Genomic DNA, 18,882 nt, shown 5'->3' with positions numbered 1-18,882 from the left:
TTATAGTAAGCTATCCCTATAGAAGAAACACACCAATTAACCATATTTTATACCCTTCAAAAAATATATTAGATGGGGACCAGACTGGTGGCACAGTGGTCAAGTTCGCACCTTCTGCTTCAGCGGCCCGGGCTTCGCCAATTCAGATCCCGGGTGCAGACACGGTAGCACTCAACAAGCCATGCTGTGGTAGGCATCCCACATATAAAGTAGGGGAAGATGGGCACGGATGTTAGCTCAGGGCCAGTCTGCCTCAGCATAAAGAGGAGGATTGGCAGCAGATGTTAGCTCAGGGCTAATCTTCCTCAAAAAAAAAAAAAATTAGATGGAAGAAAAAAATGTGATGGGTAAATTTATAAAGTATTTAGAGAATAATAGAAGAATATATGTATACCATCAGAATAGGAAAGAATATCTTTATAACTTCAGAGTAAGGAAACATGTTAAGAATGAACAAAAAGCACACACCACATGTGATATCTAGAATTTATTTATTTATTTTTTGGAAAAGCTGGAAAAACAAGACCTAGAAATCAAAAAGAAAAGGGCAAAATATTTTCAGGCACTTCACAGAAAAGGAAACTACAATGACAGATGAGCTTCTGAAAAAAATATTGAATTTCATATGTACCTGAAATATGAAGTTAATATTAATTTCAATGTCATTAATCAGTGTAATTGAACAATTTTAATTGAGTAATGTAAATAAGTGCCACAATGCAATATAATTTCACAACTACCAGATTGGCAAAAATTAAAAGTGTGACGATATCAAATTTTGATGTGTATAGTACGAATATGTGTATAGTAATGGTAGGTGTGTCAATTGGTGTAACTGCTTAGAAAAACAATTCAGCATTATCTGGTGAAGTTGCACATGTGCATGTCCTGAGATCTGGCCACATAACTTCTAAGTTTATACATTAGAAAATCTTGTACATATAAGCATATAACAGTACAGGGCATATGTAGAATTTTTTAATGGTAGCACCATTTGTAAGAGCAAAAAACTGAGACGGTATGAATATCCTCAAGAGTCTAATGGGTAAATTAATTGTAGCATATTCATATAGTGGAATACGATAGAGCGGTGACAAATGAATGAAACACAGCTACATGCACAGTAGGGATGATTCTCTCAGGAATGTAAATTTAAAAAAAATAGGAACTTTCAGAAGAATACTTACAATACAATTCAATTATTTTAAAGTCTAAACATATGCAAAGCTGATCATCTTTAGGGATGCAAACATAGTGTAAAAACTATAAAGAAAAGGAAAGAGATGATAAACAAAAAATTCTGGGGAGGAAAACAGTGCATTTTGAAGACCATATTTGTGCTTTATTGTATTTTTTCTATCCTGGCTGGTAGATAAACTGATACTTGAGTGCTCATTACTTATTTATTCATATATGCATAAGTACATAGTCTTTGCATATATTATGAAGTTTATCGTTTTAAGATTTATTTTTAAAACTATTAAAATACACGGTCACATATGTGAACAAATAGAAATTGGTTCGACATCACAAAATATCCATATTTGAATGTGTATGAATGTTTGAATGTGTATCTAATAATTTTAGAATCTAAACAGTACTTGCAAAATCTCCTAAGGTCAAAGGAAAATGCTGTGTCAGTATTTTGATCAAAATAAATATATTCAGTCAAATTTTTTCAAAGTAGGATTATAGGAAGCAGAATCTCTAACTTTTGAGTCAGGATATAATTTGTGAGATGTATGGTAATTGTAACCAAATTCTACTTTTTGGCCTCAATGACCATATCCACAAATGAATACAAGTAATTCTATACAGTAACTTTACTGGACGAATATATATTCTAATAACTCCTCCACTGAGTCAACACTAGGAAGAGATGACCTTGAATAAACTTGACTTTTTGGTGGTTGTGGTTGATTTTTTCTTTTCATGTGAGGGAGAGAGTGGGAGAGAAATAGAAGGCTTGGCTGTGGAAAGAAGGTCTTAGGGCTTCCTTCAGTCTCTCACTGCTCTCAGTAATTACAGTGTTTCCTAAGATCGAGTTGATAAATTTTATGTAAGAGTCTGTGAAAAAAATGCATTTTTGAAAAGCTCAATCTAGGTGGTATTAACCAAGATATTGATGGGTCTGTGCATCTGGATCAGCAAAATGGGTGAAACCATGCCTAAAATGCTTTCAGAGGAAGTAATTTGACTGGATTTTATTGTGCTTCAGATTTTAAGATACTTAATATGTGTTTTATGTTGATTGACAAAATCTATGTACTCTAAGATGCTCTCTCTCTCTCTGTATATATGCACACATGTGTGTATGTACTATGTATGTATATATAATGTGTGTGCATACATGTATGTGTGTATTTATATACATGCATGTGTATATGTATACACACATGTATGTTTATAAAAACAAAGCCAATATATAAATTCCTTTCTCTTTTCAAATAGAGTGAGTTTTTCTTTCAGCATCTAGTGTTTTGAGTGTTCAAGTTGTAGGGCATATTGAAAGCACAAAGTGCGCGGTGTAATATGAATATACAATTGGATCAATGCTCTTTTGTTATGGTTATTTTCTCCCTCTCACTGACCATGCGTCACCTTAAGGAATGAGACTACTAAAACATCTAAGAAAATGTAGTTACCATCACAATTCTAAGACTGTAAAAGAGAATATGTTTCCCAGAAGTGGGAAATACCAGAGGGCTGAGGCTGACCATAGGACCGCCAAGATCAAGAGCAGACGAGGAGAGGAATCAATGTGGCTGCAGAGGGAGCCTCTGCAGAGCTCTGATTTTAAAAGGATGTCAGAGCAATGCAGATGCTCGATATATATGTGCTGAATGCGGAACTGCAGCTATGTTTGTAGAGCCCCTTTTCACTGATTAATGCACATAACAATGTTGTTTAAAAGGAGTTAGTTTTAGCCTAGTTTTGTAGAAGATATTGCAACTGAAGGAGAGTAAGTGATGATATGAGATCATACACCTTGTAAAGGATGAAGAACTCAAATATAGGCCTTTCCACTTCACACTGACTCCTCATGGAAAGAAATGCATATGTGTGTGTTTGTGTGTGTGTTATATGTGTGTGTACATATATGTGTAGACATGCTATGCTTACATACAGTTTATAGTTTATCTATCTATCTGAAGCAGTATATATATGACACTAGACTGGATCTATAAGTTCAATGCTAAGGCATTAAAACCCAAACCAGCTGAGCCAACAATTGGGATCTTTTAGTTATCTGGAGAAAAAAGGAAGGAATAGGCCTTGCTTTGGGACTGGTGGTGCAATGCAGATGGCTGCCTTTGAGAAAGCAAAGCTCTTCCACTGCCTTTTAGCTTCTTTCCTGTCTAGATGAATGGTATTTCTCTTGCACTGAAAAGGGAGGGACAATGAAGAGATTGTCAATACATTCAAGGCATTTCATGACCCGACTTGGATGTATTCTGGTAAAACTCAGGAATGAGATTTCTGTCTCTCCTAGGAATGTCTAAACAAGGTGGGAAAGTATAATTATAATTTAAAAAATGTAGAATAAAATTTGTTCTGTAAACTAGAGACTGGATAGGCTATAATTCTGGGTAAGAATCCAAATGAGGTATTCCCCTGCTATGTAATATTTTTACTTTAAAGTTACCTGATTTTTAAAGTAAGACATGCAGTACTACAGACTATTCAATAAGTACAGTAAGGTCTGATAATGTAGAAAAAAGGCCCCTACCCTAAGCTGGCCTTTACCTTTGGCCATCTTCCTTCCAGGCTGTTTCCAGACATTTTAAAAATGGATTTCACTAACAGTTTTTAAGTCCTTAGAAAAGGGAGGGATAGTTATCATTGTTCCTCATGGCAGATGGGGGGCCCTGGGGAGGAGTGAAAGCCAGAGGGAGGCATGGGCGCCCTCTCTAGAGCAGGACAGGGCCTGGATGGACGCCCAGCTGATAACTGAGAGCTGTCCTAGGTACAAAGGGATTATTTAGGTCCCAGTAGATGGGCAGAAATTCCAATAGGAGCTGATATTCATAGGTCAGGAAGACAAGTAGTTGTCTTCTAGAACGGTGCAGAGTCTAAGATACTAGGTGTGATTCAAGATAGAGGCTTCGCAAATATGGGTCAGCATACCCACAAACCAAGGACTGGGAACTGACTCCTACCTATAATTTAGCTGCCACATTTGAGTCCAACATTTAACAACAGGATCCCTGAATTCTCAGTCTGGGAGCATAAATAATTCAAAGCAACCCTCCCCTTCTTTCCCATGTAAGAGTAAGGCTCTTGAACTATTACCTGGATTGGTCTGAATAGAGGGATGAACTTGATTTTCAAGTAAACAAGAGTAGTCCTGTGCCTCCATGAAAAGCTACGTAGTTCCTGCACGACACAACTCCAGGGGGCGCCATTCACTGTCTGCAGTGTGAATGGACCTATCTGGAAATACTAGATAATCAGAAGCATTTGAGGAGGGTGAAAGAGGTGCTGTTTTCAGTGGCTACTAGGAATTAACATGAGTTAAGAACAAGTTACATTGATGTATTGGAGAAACAAGATGGAGAAAGCAAGAACTATAGGCTAAATTTTTGTTAGTAGTTCAAAATGAAAATGAAAGAAAAAGTTATAGATTTTTGTCTCTCTTTCTCACCTCAACTACACAATTCTGGCTCTTGCTCTTTCATTCTGGAGTTGGAGAGAGGCACTTTATATAGTCAACATAAATTTTTGTATTGGTAATTACATGAATATAATTTGCAACCAATAACCAAGTCATTACTTGTTGCTTTTTTCCCCAGAGGATGGCTTTGTTGTCATTTGCAGTCCCCAAGGATGCCTTAAGCCAATGGAATAAAGGAGTCTATGAGATGTGATATATTTTATAATTTTTACTGTATAAAATATAGCTGGTATATCTTATCTTGACAGCTGGTTGGAATTAGAGAGAGAAAATATTTGGTGATTATTATGGGTTGCTTCCTAGGAGCCATTGGTTAGTAAGCTACCATGAACTTGAGAAATGCTTCTTTTTCTTTTTTTTCTTTAACCACCTTGGACGCATGTACAAACCAATATCCTCACAGTGAACTGCGAGATCTACTAGCAACAATTTTGTCCAGAGGAAGCTTGTTACATGAAACCTGTCATTGTACAGTTGCAGCTGGCAGACAGTTACATTACCAGATAACTTACCACAACTTTTAATTTTCAAATTAGCAATTGCCGCCACATATGGTTTTGTTTAAACGGCTGACTGAATTACAAACAAGTATTTGTCTGAAAGAGGATAGTTTATAGCATATGAGAATGTATTATGATTCATAAAATGGCATTTTGTGCAAAACGTAAGTTGAGTCATGCTCAGATTTCATTTGTTTGTTTCAAGCAAGTTTTCCACCACAAACACTGAGCAACTGACAAAGCAGTAACCACCACCACCTCCCAGTTAAACAACTCAGGTCTTTGTGAACAGACCGTGTATAAGGCTAATGAGGGATCTGTGAGGAATCTGTTCTCTAAATCCCCATGGATAAAAGACCGTAAATTTCAGATCCTTTTGATTTGTGTGTAGGGATCCTAATACACACAACATAAAGGTGACAATAGTGGCAACAACGTTGTCATTTGTATTCTAAAGATAGCGTTTAACTGTAAGTGCTCAAGGCCGTAGAGGCATAGCCATCAGCTCCAGCCTTTCCTCTGGGGTCACAAATATCAAGTGAAGGATGATGAAGTAGAATATTTAATATATAACCCTTTACATATTAAAGTTTTGCAGAGTATTTCACAGGCAATTATAGCCTCTTCGTGCTTCCTTTATTACTATGACACTTCCAATTAAATGAAACAACGATTTGCAACCAATAGGAATTAATATTTTTACAGAACATTTATTCCATCAGAATGAAGGCAAGATATATCAAATGTAGAACTTTGGACAGGAAGGCTTTTTGTTATCTGTTGCCTTGTGGCTGGGGTCAGTGGTGTACTTTAACCCAAGCTGGAATAATGCAAAGAAACGCCTGTCTTACCATTTGAGTCTGAAGCACAATTTTGAAGTCATATAAACATTCTGATGTATGTCTAATCAACTAGGATACGTTAGACAGAAAAAGACTTCAGGAGATAAAGAATAGAGGGAATTTAATTGATTGGTTGTTTTCCACAGATTTTATTTAAACACTGTTTTTAAGTGATCTTCATGTATCAATTCCTTCAACCACTACAACCCAATATTGATGCCATCACTGCCCCATTTAACAGATTAGAAAACTGAGACGCAGAGAGGTCAAGTAACTTAGTCTCACAACTAGGAAATAATTTAATTCTAACATTAAATAAATTCTTTGCCAATCTAAGTCCCATTTGGTTGGCTGTAATAGCGGAATCTAATTTAAACTTATTTGTACAATTTACCAATGAAAACAACAGAAGCTGAAGCAATACAATAAAAGTACAGGATTTGAGGGAGCTACAACTCTGCTGTAAGGTATAGGTGTTGGAATTTTCACACAGAAAACAGTTCTTTTCTTCCTCAAACTCCTTAAGTATGAAATCCTCTGAGGGAGAGTATTTCGTTCTGGACACATAATGAATTCTCAAATGTATTGTGAGAGGGTCATGAAATTTGGAATCAGAACACTAATTCTAGCCATGTGGTTTTGGGCAATTTACCCAGCCTTATGACATCCTTCGTTTAATTAATGGAAATAATAATAATAGTACCATCATTTCAAAGTTATTGTAAGGATCCGATGAAGAGAATACATGAAAATGATGTGATCAGTAAAGGCCTGTATTGATGTGGGTTAACTTCAGTAATGATCACAATAATATTTGTGGTTGGTAAGTACATCCTTGTGGTTAATAAATACATAATGACTGAGTGGGGTTTGTTCAGGCCAGAACTTACAATGATAGGATCCCCAAATGACTTGATAGCTTCCCAGATTTAACACTAGGTTAGTCAATTGACCAGAGACCTCTACAGAAGGCAGCCCAAAGAGATGCTTCCAGGTGCAAGAGCAAAGCTGCTGATTGCAGCTGAGTTCAGAACTCCATTCTAGGTTTACTGGCAGTTAAGGCAGAAGAGAAGTGCACTGTGTTAGCTATTATTTGAAATTCAAAAAGCAAAACATATTTGCTTCTCTTACTTGGATCATTTAAATGGAGGTGCCTTTCCTGGTACTAAATTATCTGGGTAAAAAACACTTTTTCACAAATCTTATTACTAGAGAGATGAATCTGTTTAAACTAGAAAGACAGAGTGAGCAAAGGGGACATTTTATGATTAGCCCTTCAAATGACTACAAACAAGTTTGAAAAAAACAATAGAAATATGTTGCTTAAATTACCTCGAAATGTGAGAGACCTGGGGCCAGCCAAGTGGAGTAGTAGGTAGGTTCACGCACTCCACTTCAGTGGCCCTGGGTTCTCAGGTTCAGATCCCGGGTGCAGACATACCCACTGCTCATCAAGCCAGGCTGTGGTGGCATCCCACATAAAATAGAGGAAGATGGGCACAGATGTTAGCTCAGGACCAATCTTTCTCAAGCAAAATGAGGAAGATTGGCAACAGATGTTAGCTCAGGGCCAATCTTCCTCAGCAAAAAACAAAGTGAGAGACCAGAAAAATGAAATAATTTTTCCCCTACTGCAGGACATGCCCAAGACAGCTAAAGAAAAGAAGTAAATGTCTAAATGAGATATCAGTAGCTGCGAGTGCCTTTGAAACTTTGGAGAAGTTTTGTTGCCTAAAAGACTCTAATTTGCATAGCTGGTTCTAATTCAACACCTAATTATAGGTCTTTGCTCTCAGCAGGCCTGCAAGGTTTCTCTCCACTCAACCACCTACTGCTGAAATGATTTTTTTTTGAGGAAGATTAGCCCTAGGCTACCATCCGCCACCAATCCTCCTCTTTTTGCTAAGGAAGACTGGCCCTGAGCAACATCTGTGCCCATCTTCCTCTATTTTGTGTGGGACGCCTGCCACAGCATGGCTTGCCAAGCTGTGCGTAGGTCCGCACCCGGGATTTGAACCGTGAACCCCGGGCCACGGAAGAGGAGCACGCAAACTCAACTGCTGCGCCACCAGGCTGGCCCCTGAAGTCATATTTTCAAAGTCTAGGAATGTAAGGAGAACTAAGCAGAGACGATCGCTGCAGTCAAGCGTTGACTTCTTAGATACTAAGAACTCACCTGAGATATTGATAGGCATCGGCTTTCAATATGGCTAAGGGAAACAAACAAGTATTCTCTGAATTAGCAAAATTAAACTCATTTTGCAGAGTAGTGGGGTTTTTGCATCCTTGGATCGTTTTTCACATTGTTGGTGGTGGTGGTCTTAACGCTGGTGGTACGTTAGTAGTAGTGGAAGACGTGTTAGTAGCTGTTTCTTGTTAATAATGGTTGTGGCAATTGTAGTACTCCTAGTAACAGTAATTATAATTTATTTTAATTTTACAAAAATAGAAGAATCACAAATTGTAATTATCGCTTTTAAATATTAACAAGTTCTTCCATATTTTTACTTACTTCTTTGGGAACAATTTGCGGTTTCACCTTTGAAATGTGAGAAATTGTAATTCCGGAAAACTTTTTCCTGATGAAAGAAAGCAGCATTTTAATGATTCCCATGATCTGAAAATTGGTTTATAGAGAGTGGAGAATACCTTTTTGCCAAACCTATGTAGGAACATTCAGGACAAATATATACATCTTATTTATTTTAAATACTAACAGTAAGAATTAAGTATCTGAAATCATCTATGGTTGTGCATTTTGTAACTCTGTTTTTCTAGGATTTGCTGCAACTTTTCTTACACAGTTGTTTTAGAGAATGAATTGTGTATTGATTTTAAATTATCTTACTGCCTTGAATTACTGCCTTCTTTATTCTTCAAATCAAGCAAAGTTTCTTCTATTAGTACGTGGCGTATATAGAGTTAGGGAAGTTCCTGTAAAGCTGCTGACCCTGAAAGGACATTTTGAGTATAATTCAATCTTTTCCTTAAAAGATCATAGTTATAGAATTTTTGTATCCATTTTAATGGTGAAATTATAAAGGCATACTGGTGAGGAGAGGAGAAAAACATAAATCATAGATCCTGAACAATAGTTACTCTTCATCTTTACAATTTTACAATGTGATATTGGACTTTGCATATTAAGAGCATGGCTTTGAAAATCTACGAGGAAATCAAATAAAAGCAATGACTGTGTCATCCTATCGTAATAATTCTTAGTACACTTGAGCTATGTGAATTTGCAAATGAACAACGTTCTGCTCAAGACATAGGGAATTTATTTGAAAGATATTGCTCAGCAAATGAGAAACAAAGAGCAACTCATGATTAAAACACATGCTTAAGATTTTACTAGTTACAAAGATATATATATATATATAATTTTTTTTTTTTTTTTTTTTGCTGAGGAAGATTCACCCTGAGCTAACGTCTCTTGCCAATCCTCCTCTTTTTTTTTTTTTTCGTTTGAGGAAGATTAGCCCTGAGCTAACATCTGGGCCAGTCTTCCTCTATTTCATATGTGAGAGACCACTACAGCATGGCTGCTCAGTGGAGTAGGTCCGTACCCAGGATCCAAACCCATAAACCTGGGCCGCTGAAGCAGAGTATGTGGAACTTTAACCACTGGGCTGTGGGGCCACAGGGCTGGGCCCGTTAAAAGTATATTTTTAAGATGAATAGCTAGAATTCTATTATGCCTTTGTTGAAAAATGCAAAGGAAGTCAAAGGAAAGAGGACATTGCTAGAAAGAAATTAATTTCAAAGTAAATAACTATAGATTTAATTCTCCAATAATTTACCTAGAAATTACAACTGAGAATTTGAAACAATAAAGGCCACAATAAGCTAATGAAAGCTTTATTTAAACATGAAGTGAGACAACAAAAGTTCTAACACTTTTAGAGATTTAATTTTGTGTTCTTAAAAATCTTGCTTGTTTTATTTTATTAATTTTTATGCAAATAGAAAAATGATCTAGAATAACCCCAGATGTCTAGTTAATTTATGATTGGCTAAACATTACGATTGCATTGTCACAAATAATTTGCTTTGGATTTTATTTTGTAATATTTCATGTATGTGTGTGCATGCACAAGCACACACTCATTTGCATACACATTCTTAATTGTGCATTTCTTAGATTAATATTAAAATTAGGTAGCATTCCCTGAGCAGACTCTCCTTCCAGGCAGCTAAAGACCTTGGAGGCAAGAAGCCAGTATAGGATTAACAATTTGTCATGGATAATCCACAAAGTAAATAAACCCAGTGTGGATAATTGAAAGTGGATAGGGTTGTAACATAGGAGCTATTGAAGGTTAGTTCAAGACAGAGTTCTCCATAGTAAATTCCCTCTCGTCCAACTGCTAGAATAGGCTGGCATTGATAACTCTCTAAATAGAGAGGCATTTGTGCATTATCAATGTTTTACCGTCTTATCTACAAACATATAATCGTTATCTACTTGGTAGGGTGCTAGGATCATAAAGATTTGAGCAATCTGAGAAGTGTACAAGTTTTTCCATGGGTGTTTAGAGTCCTTTCAACTTTGAAAAAAAGGCCCAAAACATTTTCTGCATTTTAGTGTGAAAGATATCCATGTGGGGTTTCTAAAATGTCCTAAGCTTAGATTGCAGTTTAAGAAAATGCAATTCAACATCAAGAAAAGGCATTCATTTGTAAAAAGGTCTTGCATGTTTGGCTAGTGTTAAAATAACAAGGGATTCATAATGGCAAATTCAGTGTTTGAATTACTTATAGTACAAAATTAGCCTTTTCAGCCTAATAATCTCTTCCAGATAACAGTCACTTTTCCCACAATCAAAATTGTACATGTTATAAATTTATGGTTTACAAGTTACCAAATCATATGAGAATTTGTTACCCAATTATTGTTCATCAGACATTAAGACATTATGTTCCCTTTTTTTTAGTTACTATGATATTTTGTTTTCAAAATATGACTGCAATTGAGTTGAAGATATTTTAATTAAAATTTTACCTGGGTTTTTTCTTAATATATTTCCTATTTTTCTAATTCTAGGTTTCATATACACTGGAGAAGTTGTACATCGAATGCTAACAGCCACACAGTACATAGCACCTTTAATGGCAAATTTTGATCCCAGTGTATCCAGAAATTCAACAGTCAGATATTTTGATAATGGTATGTATTTGTTAGCCTTTTTTTTCACTAAATGTATACTTTTTAATATCTAGCAACAGACTGATATTAATATTTTTGTAATCTTGGTGGGTTTTTTGGTAGAAGGACTTATAAACTTCTTGATGCAAATGCTCTGAGATGACAAATGTTATCCTTTAACGTTAATATGTGGAGTAAAAGTATATGGTCAAATGCCGCTCATTCGTTCATTCATTTGTTCAACAAATGTTTATTAACATCTATTAGGTACTAGAATAAATGAGTTGTTGTAAATGACACCTGAACAAAGCACATTTATTTGATGCTATTTGCAATAAGTCCTTCCTATTAAAAAAACTAAATAGGGATAATTTTTTATTCTGATCTTCAAGTAGAGGCAAGTGGCATAGTATATTGATATTAAATTTCCCAACCTTATGAATTACATGTACCATAAGAACACACCTTTTAAAAATATAAGTTGGTGGATAGTTAAAATACACAGGAAAATTAAGTTTTCCTGACTTTAAAGTATGAAATAGAGCCTATTACGGTTGATCAAGGTTAGTGACAAAAATCTATCGCTACCATTTCTTTTGGAGACATATAAAATAGTCAGAGGAAACCTAGAATACATCACTAAGTGCTATTAAAATCTAACTAAGAAATTCAAAGTCTTTAAGACACAAATGTATTTTCATGTCTATATCTTATTGAAGCCTGTAACACTGTGAGAAAGAAATTATGGAAAAGAAGAGTTTGTTTTGGAAAACTTAAAGATAGAAATTTCTATACTCTTTATAATACAAAAATAATATTTATTTGCCCAAATGACAGTTTATCTTATAAAATAATGGAAGCATTTGGTGTAAATAAAGTTATTTCTACTTTTGTCTTAATGATCAAGGAAGAAATTTACTAGTGGGTAGAACAGATTTAACGGTAGCGGTAGCTTTGGGGAAATGATCATTTTGTTAAAAACAATCTTCTGAACAAAATGGTGAAACCGTTTTACAGGTGAAAATAGCAAAGGAAGAAGGAAACTAAACATATTTGCATATACACTCTGAGAAATACATTTCAAACAATTTGAGTAATACCAAAATGTGTTCCAATATTAAGTAACTCTGAATGTTAGCCATGATAACTATTTCCCCCTATTATTTTAAGAATATTATATGCTATCCTCCCTCTTTTAAAAAATTAACGAGGTGCTAACGCCCAAGGATGTACACGTAGATTGTAAGTATGCTTAAGGCAGAACTACAGGTGGAAACTTACCTGAAGTTTATTCCACGACCTCCCAGACAGAATCACCTTAGTAAATAGGAAATTATTTGATGAAAGGTGATTATTTTCCAAGTTCTGTCACTTACCAGATGATGTTGGAGCCATTCACTCATGGGCACTGGATTCGGATGACCAAGTTTTTATACCATTAGCATCAGAATCATAAAGCATATTAAATGTCTCTCCCTCCTTACACTCTGTCACACACCATATTCCCAGATAGCTCTTAATATTTAAATGTTACTTTCATCTGAATGACTTTTAAAAATTAATGTATGCTACTCCAACTGGAAACTAAGTTCTTTGCAAACAAGGACTGTGACGATAAGAATTTTATCTTCAGTACCTGGCACAGGAACTCAATACACAGTAGGCCCTCCATAATTATTCAATGAATGAATAAATGAAAAAAATTAAATATATAAGATAAGTTTTTAATTCTGCGAATTGTAAAAGTATTGATACTCAAGAATTAATGTATTTTACGTTATTGATATGTTTTCTCTATAATGACCAATGGGAATATTGAGTTCTTACAATATGCTAATGAAAGCTGAGTAATTTCTCGTGTTTTATTAAATGAATGGAGCACTTTTGAATATTACAAGGCTTTCCACAAAGACCTTTTATATGATAGCAACTTCCTGAAATATTTCCAACTTTGATTGGCTAGGGTCATTGAAGGAATATTTAAGGATGGGAAACAACGTTTTCGGAGAACAAAACTTCTCTAGAGGAGAGAACAGCAGTTTAGAAAATTTCTTCAAGGATAATATTTCTTTAAGTATTTAAGCACTAGATTTTAAAAATAAGATTATGCTTCCAAGTGTTACAGGCAGCCTAGAGGATTACTGAAGTCTGAGTGAGTCATAGAATATTAATGCACAAAAACTAGAAAAGTTGTAAAAATAAACCCTTTACTAGAGAAATCATTTGATGGCTCATAAATAGCAAATTATAAAGTATAATGCTTGCTGATGATCAGAAACCTGATTGAGCATAGAATCAGAAAATTTGGAGTTGACAGTGACCTGAAATGGCACTGAAAGTTCATCCCACTTGCCTGTTTTTATTTTGGAAATGAAAAATTGGCACCCATTACTGATCGTTTGATTTCTGGTTAAATAAACACGCTAGGGATGTTCAGTTCCAACTGCTCAATTCCAATAAGTGCACAGCATGGTGTGGTAACTCATGTGGTCTGGTAGACGAGCTTAAATAACAACTTCAGCTCTGACAGAAGGAACACTGCCATTAGATTTTGTGCCCATCATGAAAGAAACAGTGTAGGATTGTCAGTCATGAACCAGCAGATAGACCACGCTAACTCAGCTCTTTAGAGATGTGAATTCCATTCTTCCGCTCATGGTTTTCTCTTAGGAGTGTATTTTCCTACATTATAGTTGTCCAAGGAAAGTGCCTTCCTGGTCTGTTTACCTAATTGCTCCCCATGTTGGGCACTACCTAGAGAGTAATATAAGAGGCTGCTTAGAGAGGTAGATTTTAACTCGCAAACCCACTTCAACTAACCTGCATACCATAAAGTTTTAGATTTCAGCAACTTTTAATTTTTAACTTAGTACTATATAGAACCATTTAAATAAAAAATGTCGAGGGATCTATGCTCCTACATAATATAAAACTTATTTGCAGAACTTAGTGTTATTTTCAAAAGCCTGCTACTAACAATCTATTAAGAATATCTTCATCAGAATTTGCATTCAAAACATTTAATTACTCAATTTATCTAGACCTCTCTTTTGCACAAAGAATTTGAGATAAATATTTTCTTGTATTTCATGCAGAAATCTCTAGAAGGCAAGAATTATTCCTCCCATGTTGGAGAAGAAACAGATTCATGCAAGTTAATTGTGTCCAAGGTCACGCAGAAAGTATTAGAGACAGGACACATGGCTTGGTCTTCTTCCCTCTAATTCAATGTTTTCTCTGCACCGCCAAAATGTCTAATAGAAATTAGGGAATAAAGAAGAGAACAGAGCTTTAGGGTTTTGGACACGTGAAGGAAAATGAAGCTGTTGTTAAGAGGCCTTTCATGACCAGAAAACCCCTTTACTTCTATTATTATGTGAAGTTTTTTGGCTGTTATTATCCTTTTGCTTTTCCCAATCTTAAAAAAATGGTACTAGAGATAGAAAAATGCACATGGAAGGAGGACACCTGGGTTTTCCCTTAGAACAAGGGTATGTGTTGAGTGTTTCCTGTGATTAAAAGTACCAAGGTAGAATTTAAAAACAAATTTTTTTACTTCTAAAGTTTTATCTTAAAAAGTATAAATTTCTCTATTTAAAATATACAGCATGATAATTTGATATATGTATACATTGTAAAAGGATTCCCCCCTTAGAGTTAATGCATCTATCACCTCACATAGTTACCTTTTCCCTTTTTTTCCTTTTTTCTTTTTTTGAGGAAGATTAGCCCTGAGCTAACATCCGCCACCAATCCTCCTCTCTTTGCTGAGGAAGATTGGCCCTGAGCTAACATCCGTGCCCATCTTCCTCTTTTTTATACGTGAGACACCTGCCACAGCATGGCTTGATAAGTGGTGTGTAGGTCCTTTCCCAGGATCCGAACTGGCAAACGTTGACCAGCAAAGCAGAGCACCCGAACTTAACCATTGCTCTACTGAGCTGTCCCCTACCTTTTTCTTTTTTTCATCAGAACACAAGTTTCACTCTGAGCAATTTTCAATTATACAATACAGTATTAGAAACCAGTCACCATGTTGTACATTAGACCCTCAGACCTTATTCATTCTATAAATGAAAGATGGTTTCTTTTACCAGCCTCTCCCTATTTTCCCCACCCCCAGGCCCTGGCTACCACCATTTTAAAATCCATTTCTATGAGTTCAACTTTTTTTTTTGTTTTGTTTTGTTTTGTTTTGTTTTTGGAGTCCACATATAAGTGATACCATGCAGTTTTCTCTGTCTGGCTTATTTCACTTAGCATAATGCCCTCCAGATTCTTCCATGTTGTCACAAAGGCAGGGTTTCATTCTTTTTAAGTCTGAATAATATGCCATTGTGTATATATACCACATCTTCCTTATCTATTCCTCCGTAAACAGACACAAGTTGTTTTCCATATGTTGACTATTATGAATAATGCTGCAATGAACGTAGGAGTGCAGATATATCTTTGGGATAGCGTTTTTGTTTCCTTTACATTTATACCCAGAAATGGAATTACTGGATTATACGGGAGTTCTATTTTTAATCTCTTGAGGAACCTCCACACTGTTTTCCATAGTGGCTGTAGCAGTTTACATTTCCACCAGCAGACTGCAAGGGTTCCCTTTTCTCCACATCCTAACCAGTATTTGCTATGTCTTGTCTTTTTTCATAATAGACATCCTAACAGGTGTTAGGTGATAACTCATTGTGCTTTTGATTTGCCTTTGCCTGATGGTTGGTGCTGTTGAGCACCTTTTCATGTACCTGTTGGCCATTTCTATGTCTTTGGGAAAAATAGCTATTTAGATCCTTTCCCATTTTTTAATTGGGTTATTTGGGTTTTCTGTTGAGTTGTATGGAAACTATTCCTTGTATATTTTGTATATTAACCTTTTATCAGATATGTGGTTGGCAAATATTTTCTCGCATTCCATAAGCTGCCTTTTCATTTTGTTGATGGTTTCCTTTGCTGTGCATAAGTTTTTTAGTTTGATGTAGCCTCACTTTTTTTTTATTTATTTTTTTTGCATTTGTTGCCTTTGCTTTTGGTGTCAAATTATTCAATAAATCCTTACCAAGACCAACGTCAAGAAGCTTGCACTCTACATTTTCTTTTAGGAGTTGTATGGTATCAAGTCTTACATTCAAGTCTTTAGTCCATTTTGAGTTGACCTTTTGTTTATGGTGTGAGATAGAGGTCCAGTTTCATTCTTTTGCATGTGGCTATTAAGTTTTCCCCACATGATTCATTGAAGAAACTGTACTTTCCCCATTACATATTCCTGACTCCTTTATTTAAAATTAATTGACCCTATATGAATGGGTTTATTTCTGGGCTCTCTATTCTGTTCCATTGATCAATGTGTCCCTTTTTATGCCAAATCCATATTGTTTTGATTACTTTAGTTTTGCAATATACTTTGAAATCAGAAAGTATGGTGCATCAAGCTTTGTTCTTCCTCGAGATTGCTTGGCTAACTGGGGACTTTGTGGTTTCACATAAATTTTAGAATTTTTGTTTATTTCTGTGAAGAATTCTATTGGAAGTTTTGTGCAGGTTGCATTGAATCTGATTGCTTTGGGTGGTGTGACATATTAACAATGTTAATTCTTCCAGTCCATGAACATGGAATATTTTTCCATTATTTGTGTCTTCTTCAATTTCTATCATCAATGTTTTCCATTTCCCAATGCACTAGTCTTTCATTTCTTTGTTTAAATTTATCCCTAAGTATTTTATTGTTTTTAATGCTGTTATAAATGGGATTTTAAAAAAATTTCTCTTCCTAATAGTTGTTCTACGGTTCTATAGAAAAAGAACTGATTTTTGTATATTGATTCTGTATCCTACAATTTTACAAATTTGCTTATTAGTTCTAATATTAGTTCTAATTTTTTGATGGAGTCTTTAGGATTTTCTCTATATAATGTCATGTCATCTGCAAACAGAGACAATTTTACTTCTTTTCCAATTTGGATGCCTTTTATCTTTTTCTTATTGTCTAATTGCTTTGGCTAGGACTTTGTGTTTTTTCTAATCTTAGAGGAAAAGATTTCTGCTTTTCACTCTTAAGTGTGATGTTAGCTGTGGGTTTGTCATATCTGAACTTTATTTTGTTGTATTACATTCTATCTATACTGAATTGTTAAGAGTTTTTATCATGAAAAGATGTTGAATTTTATCAAATACTTTTTCTACATCTATTTAAATGATCCTATGATTTTTATCCTTCATTTCATTAATGTGGTGTATCACATTGATTGATTTGTGTATATTAAGACATTCTTGCTTTCTAGGGATAAATCCAGCTTGATCATGGTGCCTGAGCCTTTCAATGTACTGTTACGTTTGGTTTGCTAATGTTTTGTTTAGGATTTTTGCATCTATGCTCATCAGCAATATTGATCTGTAGGTTTCTTCTCTTGTAGTGTCTTCATCTGGCTTTGGTATCAGGTTAATGTTGGCCTTGAAAATCACTTTGGATGTGTTCTCTCTTTTCTTTTTTGCACTAATTTGATAAGGATTGATATTAATTCTTCTTTAAATGTTTGGTAGAATTCCCCAGTGAAGCCATTTGCTCCTGGACTTCTCCTTTTTGAGAGTTTTCTAATTACTGACTCAATTTCCTTTCTAGTAACTGGTCTGTTCAGATTTTCTATTTGTTCATAATTCATTATTGATTGGTGTTATGTTTCTAGGAATTTATCCATTTCTTCTAGGTTGCCCAATTTGTTGGCGTATAATTTTCATACTAGTTTCTCATCCTTAGTATTCCTGTGTTATCAGTTTTAGCATCTCCTCTTTCATTTCTGATTTCATTTGAGTCTTTTCTCTTTTTTCTTAGTCTAGCTAAAGTTTTGTCAACTTTTTTATCTTTAAAAAACAACAGCTCAGTTTCATTATCCTTTTCTGTTGACTTTTTAGTCTCCATTTTATTTATTTCTACTCTGATCTTTGTTATTTCCTTTCTTCTGCTAACTTTTCGTTTGGTTTCTTCTTTTTCTAGTTTGTTGAGGGGTAAAGTTAGATTGGTTAGGTTTTTTTTTTTTTTGGAGATTTTTGTTTTGTCTTAATGTAGGCATTTATCATTATAAACTTCCCTCCTAGGACTGCTTTTTCTGCATCCCGTAAGTTTTAACGTTGTGTTGCCATTTTCATTTGTCTCAAGATAGGTTTAGATTTTCTTTTTGATTTCTTCTTTGACCCATTGGTTGTTCAGTAGGATATTTTTCAATCTCTACATATTTATGAACTTTCCAGTTTCCTTCTGCTATTAATTTCTAGTTTCATACGATTTTGTTCAGCCAAGATGTTTGATATGATTTCAGTCTTCTTAAATTTGTTAAGACTTGTCTTGTAGCCTAACATGTGATCTATTCTGGAGAATGTTCCATGTGTGCTTGAGTAGAATGTGTATTCTGCTGCTTTGGGATGAACCATGTAGTTTAAGTCCAGTATTTCCTTTTTGATTTTCTGTCTAGATGATTGGGAGATGGGCATTTGTGCCTGCCCCCTCTCTGCTGAGTCCTGTGGAGATAGCCATGGCAAGTGTTCATGGGCATGCCTGTTAATTGCTTATTTATCTACTGCAGTCCTATGGGACTCGTGAATGCAAATCCCATTGTCTATCAGAGCTAGGTGATCTGGAGGTCTGTCCCTAAGGTGGCAACCACAAAAGCTGGACATCAGACTTTTGTGCAAGCTCCTTCCGCAGAGATGCTGGTGACC

At 35.3% G+C, this 18,882-nt stretch overlaps 1 protein-coding gene across 2 annotated transcripts in view; it reads left to right on the top strand.

Annotated features, from left to right (window-relative positions):
• Positions 1 to 18,882, top strand: part of PLXDC2 (plexin domain containing 2) — a 412,323-nt gene that overhangs the window by 262,896 nt on the left and 130,545 nt on the right. For both annotated transcript variants that reach the window (XM_070601478.1, XM_008519041.2), the window contains exon 6: positions 11,065 to 11,187. In XM_070601478.1, coding sequence (XP_070457579.1) covers positions 11,065 to 11,187 — 123 coding nt within the window. The remainder of the gene's footprint in view (positions 1 to 11,064; positions 11,188 to 18,882) is intronic.

Source organism: Equus przewalskii, chromosome 30 (genome assembly GCF_037783145.1).
Source record: "Equus przewalskii isolate Varuska chromosome 30, EquPr2, whole genome shotgun sequence".
In the NCBI taxonomy this organism is placed as follows: Eukaryota; Metazoa; Chordata; class Mammalia; order Perissodactyla; family Equidae; genus Equus; species Equus przewalskii.
This window is presented reverse-complemented; position numbering and strand designations above follow the sequence as displayed.